At 33.8% G+C, this 8,690-nt stretch overlaps 1 protein-coding gene across 1 annotated transcript; it reads right to left on the reverse strand.

Moving 5' to 3' along the window:
* Positions 1-1,732: 1,732 nt before the first annotated feature.
* On the reverse strand, positions 1,733-2,824 carry LOC129941864 (probable serine/threonine-protein kinase clkA). Its single transcript, XM_056050630.1, has one exon. It carries the CDS (start codon positions 2,822-2,824, stop codon positions 1,733-1,735), a length of 1,092 nt encoding a protein of 363 aa, XP_055906605.1.
* Positions 2,825-8,690: the final 5,866 nt, after the last annotated feature.

Raw genomic sequence — 8,690 nt, forward strand, 5'->3', positions numbered from 1 at the left:
GAACTAATATCCTTGCAATCCTTTTTTGAATGCAGCCATTTAATTGGTTGATGATCGGTTAGCACGTCAAACTCAACTCCATATAAATATGGTCTAAAATACCCCATTGACCAAACGATGGCTAAAAGCTCTTTTTCAATTGTACTGTACATACATTCGTGTTTGTTCAAGGTTCTGCTGGTATAACATATAGGGTGGTTGTCCTGGGTTAGGACGGCACCGATTGCATATTTACTGGCATCTGTTGTCAATTTAAATTTTTTTTGAAAATCAGGATAGTGAAGAATAGGGTGGTTTGTAACGAGTTGCTTAAGTTTTTCAAAAGCATTTACATATTGGCTGTCTGAAATGTCTATGCGCATATTTTTTTTCAGATACTTCGTCATAGGCTGGGCGACTTTGGCGTAATCTTTTATAAATTTACGGTAGTAACCCGTTAAACCTAGGAAGCTCCTTATTTGTTTCAGGGTCTTCGGTAATTTGAGGTTTTCTACCACCGCAATTTTATCGGGATTAGGCTTAATACCGTTGTTCGTCAAAATATGTCCTAAATATTGCGTTTCTTTCTGGAAAAAACTACATTTATCAACCTGGATTTTGAGATTATATTCCCTAATTCTTTTAAAAACTTTATTAAGATTGACCTTATGCTCTTCCAAACTCGTACTAAAGACAAGTATGTCGTCGAGGTATACGACACAGATTCTGTTTATTAAGCCCACCAGCACTTTATTCATCAACCTTTGAAAGGTTGAAGGGGCATTTTTAAGTCCGAAAGGCATTCTGATGTATTCAAAATGGCCTAAAGAAGTGGAAAATGCGGTTTTTGCTTGGTCTTTTTCGTCGACCATTATCTGGTGAAAGCCTTTTGCCAGGTCTAAGGTGCTGAAATATTGAGCTCGACCCAACTTGTCAAAGATATTTTCGATGTTTGGAATCGGGAATTTATCGCTAACAGTCACCTCATTTAATTTCCGATAATCCACTACAAGCCTCCATTTTTGTTGACCAGAGTTATCAATTTTTTTCGGAACAACCCATATGGGGCTATTATAAGGACTGTTGCTTTCCCTTATAATTCCTTGACTCAACATCTCTTTCACCTGACTCTCAACTTCTTTTTCATGGACCTGAGGAAATCTATAAATTCTAGAATAAATAGGCTGTGAAGTTGTTGTTACTATTTCATGTTTTGTTATATTAATGCTGGTCAATTTCTGTCCCTGTATAAAGAATAAGTCACTATTGTTTTTTACTAATTCCCTGACATTTTGTATCTCTTCCTGATTTAGTTTAGATAAGTCCAGTTTTTTCATTAAATTACAAGTCTCTTGATTTTCTACAGGCTCTAGTATATTTATTTCTTCGTAAGAATATGGACAATCGAATCCTTTAAATTTAATTATTTGATCGTTAATCTCGAGCTGGCAGTTATTGAAGTCAATTTTAGCTTTTAGAGGTATTAAAATATTCGAGCCTATTATTGCATTAAATGGTTTGTGTTCTAGGTTCATAAGCTTCCAAGACATGGTAGCATTAAGGTTCCATTCATTCGGAACATTTGAAATTTTTTCGTAAAAAATATTTCCTTTTCCTAAAACTGTACTAATAAATATTGGGTTAATTATTTTTGTAGATTTAATATCAGGTAATAAATATTCATCCAAAATAGATATAGTTGAACCGCTATCAATTAAACAATCAATTTTGTGACCATTAACAGTCAATTCTATTATTGGAGATGGAAATTTTCCGAGGCTTCTACAAGAAAATTTTCTTCACTTTGACAATCTTTTTCTATGTTGTTAACGTCCATTGGTTCTTGACCATCCGAAGGTTGATTCCTATTCGGGAATGAACTACTCTGATTTGTATCATTATTAAGAGATCTATTATTCGATAATTGTCTCGATTGGTTAGATCTCGAATTATAATTGTTATTGTTTTGAAATTGTCTAGAACTACCTTGCTGTTGCCTATTACTATTACTATTACTACTTAATTGCCTGTTGAAATTATTTTGAGATTCACTGGGAACATTTCGATTTAATCGACCAGAATTGACGTTTGGAGACGAATTGTTATATCCGGTATTTTGGCTATGAAACTGTTCTAAATTTTGGTTTCGATTTGAACTACCATAGTTTCTTGTACCTTGATCCGGTTCTTGTCTAGGATAACCTTTCGCGAAGTGACTTCCTGGCTGTCTTTTGTTTGAACTTGAGAGTAATGAAAATCTATCTGTTTGCATGTTACCATAGTCTTGATGGTTAGTTTCTAATATTATTTTGTATGCATCTCGAAGTGACTTAGGATTTCTACTCAATATTATTGTTTTTGTGGGTTCGGGCAAACTATGTTTGAATGCTTCCAAAGCAATGCGGTTATTTGAGGCTATAATTTGTTGATCATTATTATTTTGAAGCAAATTAACATTATTGATCCTACATAGATAATTATTTATTTCGTTGTAATAACTTTCGATTGTTGTCTTCACTCTAGCTGAACGCATTTTATCTATCAAAACTCCACTACTAACCCTTTCACCGAACTCCTCAATAAGAATTGTTCTCAAATCATTCCACTCAGTTATTCTACCTCTTTTTTGGAAAGCTTCTCTGGCTTTACCAGTGATCCTGTCCCTAAGATAACCTTTCAAAATTAATAAAGATTCAGCTGGAAAAGAATTTAATAACGGAATCAAATTGTCCACCCTTTCAATGAACTCTATTAGCTGTTCCCTATTCCCACTATATTCGGGGACTCGGGTAATTAGATCCAATGCAATTTTAAATTTATCTACTGGTGAGATATTATCATCCATTGTGTTAATACAAACGAAAAATTAGTAAAAGAAATATATAAACAAAAATTAAATCAATGAAATAAGATTTGGTTAGATATATGTATTATGTAAATAATTATGTATATATATATATAACTAAATGATTATTTCGTTATCTAAATATATAAATATCAGATGAGCTATTTAATTAATTGTTATTATTTTACAGTCAAGATATGTATGTACAGTTCATAAAATACAGTATGGTTAAATTTTTTATTTGTAGTTTTCTTCTTATGTTGATTCAAATTTCATCTGTTCCAAGTTGTTTCCCTCATTACTTTTTCCCGCTATTTTCTATACTTCTCTTTGGTTTTATGTGCTGTTGGCTTGGGTTTTTTTTTATTTTTTGTAAAAAGAATTGACTTTTTCAATTGAAGAGTGTATTAAAAATAACGTTATCTTTCTTGTGGTATGCAATTCTATGTTTTTTTTTGTTTTTTTTGTATTGTTATTGGTAAAGAGAACAGACACAAATCGTTTATTATTTTAGGCACTGTTATTTTTTGTTCCTCTTTTTTTTTTTGTTTTGTATGTTTTTAACTTTTACAATTCTGTTTTTTTTTTTTTGTTAGAGAACGAACATAGAATAAATTTTTTTAAACACTGTTATTTTTTGTTTTTTATGTTTTTAACTTTTTTAGTTAGAGAGCAAACATAGAATATATTTTTGTAAGCTATGTATTTTTTTTCAATTTTTAATAAACACTACATTTTTCTGTTAAAAGAAAACTTTTGGATGGGTTTTTTATTTTTTTTTTTTATTCAATATACAAGTTTAAAGATTTGAAAATTTAACTGTTTTTTTGTTTGTTTTTTTTTTTAGTTTAACACAAATGTTATTTTTAACAAATGTTATTTTAACTTGTTTTTTTTTTCAATTTTTAATGGTTCGAAGTCCGACTGCGCCAAATACGTTGATTTAAAATGAGAACTCAGGTTTTTTCTTAATGAGATTGAAACATAACTTTATTCTTCAATATTTAAATCAAGACTAAAAACTATGACTAAATATAATGCTTAGTATAATAATTCAAAGTACAGTTCTTGCATATCAACTTATCGAGAGAAGTTGTAAAGAAAGATTATTAATCAGCTGTTAGTTGCTCTACACTTATTTTGCGTTACAAAATATGAGAGAACATTAAATGTAGTATAAGAAATGTATTAGATATTGATAATACTATATGATAGGTATACTGTACAGTGATGATATAACTCGCGCGATGATCTTTCTTAACAGAACACGCATTTTGATAATAAAATTCAATAATTTGCCAGCGTTATTCGTTTGTAAGACGATTCATGGTTAAATTATGGTCCAAACCGAAGATGTTTGACAGTGAAACAAAACACGAAACGTGCGTCAGCTGTTAAAACTAGTGTTGCCAAAAAGATAATAGCTAGAAAAATCACACTTTATATTTGTATCAATCATTTTTATCTGAGTTTTCTCAAAAATTGTCGAAACGCGGTTCTGGATCGTGAAAAAAAGATCATTTTTCGTTAATGGATATATGACCTCTCTATGTTTTAATTTTTGACCAAAGGACGAAGTGGTATAAGTAAAGTTTGTATCTAAAGATTTTTTAGTAATTTAGTAATATCAACCAAAAACGGTTTGCTGTCAGCACCGCAATTCCCAGTGAGTACCATCCCATCCATACTTTCCCCTTCTTCCACAGTTGCACAGCCTAGTTTATGTATCAATTACAATTGGAATTGGTGCATAAGCTAATCTGTGTTTCGGCAGATTATTTAAATTGAATTAACTGTTTTGCATCACAGGGTCGGATCGGTTCTCGACACTGCTAAGGCATAACACTAGCAGTGAAGGGTATTGATACTTATTCTGTATTTCTATTCAGTGAATTTTATTTCTCATCTCTATCTGAATTGGTTTTAGACATTTTTTTATTTTGCATGACTGGACAATTCAGAGTAGATTATTATAATATTCGTGGGCTAAGAGCAAATTTTTGTTGGCATACCGCCATACTGATTCATACAGGCCAACTGTTTTGGCAGTAAGTGAAACCCAAGTAAGTGAGGATTCCGAACCTGCTGAATTTTGTATTCATGGGTATAGCTTGGTGGCTTTATACTTTTCCCACCATGGCCTCGCCATATACATTAAGAATAATTTTGCTTATCAGCTCTTACCACAGTATGGTCCTTGCACCAATTCTTTCTCAATTTTATGGGGTTTAAACTTTTCGTAAATAACTATTGCTTATTTTATCAAAGCCCTAATTTAGACAGAGTGTCATATTCTCGTGAATTTGATGCTCTGTCTGATTCCATCCAAAGAATTGTTTCGTCCTATCCTCGCACTGAAATCGTTGTTACGGACGATTTCAATGTACACAATTCTTCATGGAGCCGATGGAGTGTGTGCAGAGTTGAACCAACTAACTCAGCTAGTCAGCGAGCCCACCCGAATATCGGACGTTGAAGGTCGAGCAGAAAACACTCTCGACTTGTTTCTTACCTCTGATCCTGATAAGTACACTGTTAATGTTCTATCTCCTCTACGCACATCTGACCATTGTGTCATATCAGCAAATTTCTTGTGTCAAAACTGTTCAGCTAAGGAAAGAGCTCCTAAGAGAACCGTTTGGCAATACGAAAAAGTTAACTGGGACGGTCTCAATAATTATTTCTGGTCACTATCCTTCCTCAATAGTGACGTTGACGCCAGCGCTGATATGATCACAAGTTTAATTCTCCTGGGAATGAGAACTTTTATACCGAATATGGTTAAAAGTATCAGACACAAGGAAAACGCTTGGTTTGATATGCGATCTGTAAAGAGGTTATTAGGGTCAAGAAGGTAAGTTTCCGTTGTTTTAAATCCAATCCAACTGAGGAAAACCAAAATAAGTTCAAGGAAGCCAGGAAGGCCTGCAACGCCCATATTCGACCTACCAAATTTTTACAAGACCAAAAGTTACGGCAAAAAATACTGCAATGTCCCAAAGGCAGTAAAAATGTTTGGTCATTTGAAAAAAACATGAGGAATTCTTCCTCTTCTTCGGTTCGTACGCTCGTTGTCAATGACACTCCCTATGTTAGCTCTTAAGGGAGAGCTAATCTCTTTGCTAGGCAGTTCGCCGCCAATTCTACGCTGCAAGTGAGTGTTATGACTCCGCCTGTACTTGATCGAGTTAGTGATTCTATGGGACCAATCTTTCTTCGCACGAGTACTGTGGCAAGAGTCCTAAGAGATCTAAATACACATCAATCTGCTGGTCCGGATGGTATTTCCGCTATTGTTCAGAAGAGGTGTTCTTCAACGCTGGCAAAACCACTGCGTAAGCTTTTTCATCTGTCCTACACTTCAGATCTCGTTCCGAGCGGATGGAAAACGATATTTGTCCAGCCTATTCCCAAAAAAGGCGAATCTTTCTTACCGTCTAAATACCGACCGATTGCACTTACGTCCCTTCTTTGTAAGGTCATGGAAACGATGATTAATTATCAGCTCAGGAAATATCTTGAAGATCGAAAGCTTCTTAATGACCGGCAGTACGGCTTTCGTAGCGATAGGTCCACTGGTGATCTCATGGTTCATCGTTTTGGAGAAAGTAAGATTATTGCACTTGATATTTCAAAAGCATGTGATAGGGTTTGGCATCAGGCTCTCTTATCGAAAATGCGTGCATTATGTTTTCATGAATCCCTGCTTCATTGAATTAGTAATTACCTTTTGGATCGTTCAATATAAGTAGTATTGGATGGATTCAAGTCTGAAGACCATAAAATAAATGCTGTTGTGCCCCAGGGCTCTGTTTTATCTCCAACACTCTTTATCATTTTTATTAATGATCTCCTGTCTGCAACATCTAATCCAATACATTGTTTCGCTGACGATAATACTCTTAGCTTTTCATATTCGTTTTCAGACTCGCATCCCTCTTCTTCGGATGTGGAACTGCAACGACAAAATATGATAAGCTCATTAAATTCCGACCTAAACAGCATTGTTCAATGGGGATTAAAAAACCGCATTTAATGCTTCGAAAACCCCATTGCCATTATCCATGGATGGCACTTGCATCAATGAGACTGAACACCTCGATCTTCTCGGTATGTGTGTCACCAACAACCTCTTGTGGAATGATCACATACGCGATGTCGCCAAAAATGCCGCAAGGTGTTTGGGTTTCCTTAGGCGATGCAAGAAATATTTCAAACCTTCTGATCTGGCTGTTATCTACAAGACTTACGTACTTCCAAAGCACCAGCCCATCTCTGGGCTGGTGTTCTTGCAACCTACTTAAGCCTCTTGGATAGTATTGAACGTTCAACTGTATACCAACAAAAGTATACCAACTTTGGTCGTACTGTCAAGTACAGAGATTCGTTCTTTAGCCGTACTACGCGAATGTGGAATCCCTTACCAAACTCTGTCTTTCCTAGTCATTGCAAAACCAATGTGCACCGACATCTCCTTTTAAACCCTCTCTCCTCGTCCTATTGCTCACACTGTGCCTTTGCATAATAAGGGTAGTAATATCCCCTTGAGTGTGTGTTTATTATAAAAGAAAAAAAAACTTTGTTTCGCACTCAATTTAGAAGTTGGAAAAACCTATGTACTAAATTAGAATTAGAATTATTTATTATTATTTTATTTTCATATGATATTTTTTGAAAGAAATATAAAACATTCAAGTTCTTACAAAGAAACCTTGAACAAGAGATCGTCAATTTGTTAATATATTGCTTTCCTGAACTCGTTCCTGAAACTCGTCTTCATTTTCATTTTATTTTGTTGACGCACATAAATGGTGCAAAACTCATTTAAATTGTATTTTTCTTTCAAAATTAATTTTCTATTATTAATACAAAACTTTTAAGATCTTAAAAAATTAAAGAAATCTACTTTTTGGAATGAATTCGCTTTGGATACGTAGAACCGCGATGTTTAAATCGAATTTCAAGAATATAATAAATGTTCCAAAAACGGCGAAAGTGACGCTTGCCTCAAACATGCAGCTAATTAAAAAACAATTAACATTTCAAATCTAATATTTGATTATAAAAGCTTTTAATCTCTCGAGAACTAAAGTGAAATGAAATAAAGAAGCTGCCTTACGCAAAACAGTAACTTGTTGTAATTTTGAGTTCTAGCATCAGCTCGAATCTACGAGTAAGCAGTGTGTAACGATAGTTACAATAAAGTAGACTCCTAAAAGTTAAGTGCGAAAAAAATGCTTCAAAAAATGATTCTGTTTTATTTTCCTAAGAAAAAAGATCACATTTTGTTGGCAAACTTTCTCATTTTCTGGGTTTTGTGCATCTATATTTCTTAAGAGTTCTTCTCATTTTTGCAAATGCCAACAAGAGCAGAATATATTATTTTTGAAAAAAGCTCCAAAACCCCACTAAAACATTGTATTTTAGATCTTAAATATGGAATATTTTGAAAACTTTCGGAATCTTCTAAGGCTTTCATCGACCAAGTGAAAAAGTTACAACATAGCTGAAGCTGTCACTTTAGTTCTTGAAATAATGTTGATCCAAGGTAAAGATACACAATCTGTAATTTAAATTTTGTCAGCCTCCTTTAGAGAATATTAAAGACAAGTATGTGATTAAAAATCTGGATCAGCCCTTGCACCTGAATCACCCTAACACCCCGCTTAATTGAACTAATTTTGTCAGATTAACCTTTCAAATTAAGCGACAACCGCTTTTTTGTACAAGTTTAATTGAAATATATTGCTAACGACAGAAAGCAATGACGGCTTTCAATGGGTTTGATGTGCTGTCAATTTAAAAGCTTCTACGTCTTAAGTTTTTTAATACTCGTAAACTTATTTTGTATTTTAAATCTTATAGA

The sequence above is a fragment of the Eupeodes corollae genome, chromosome 1 (genome assembly GCF_945859685.1).
Source record: "Eupeodes corollae chromosome 1, idEupCoro1.1, whole genome shotgun sequence".
Lineage (NCBI taxonomy): Eukaryota > Metazoa > Arthropoda > Insecta > Diptera > Syrphidae > Eupeodes > Eupeodes corollae.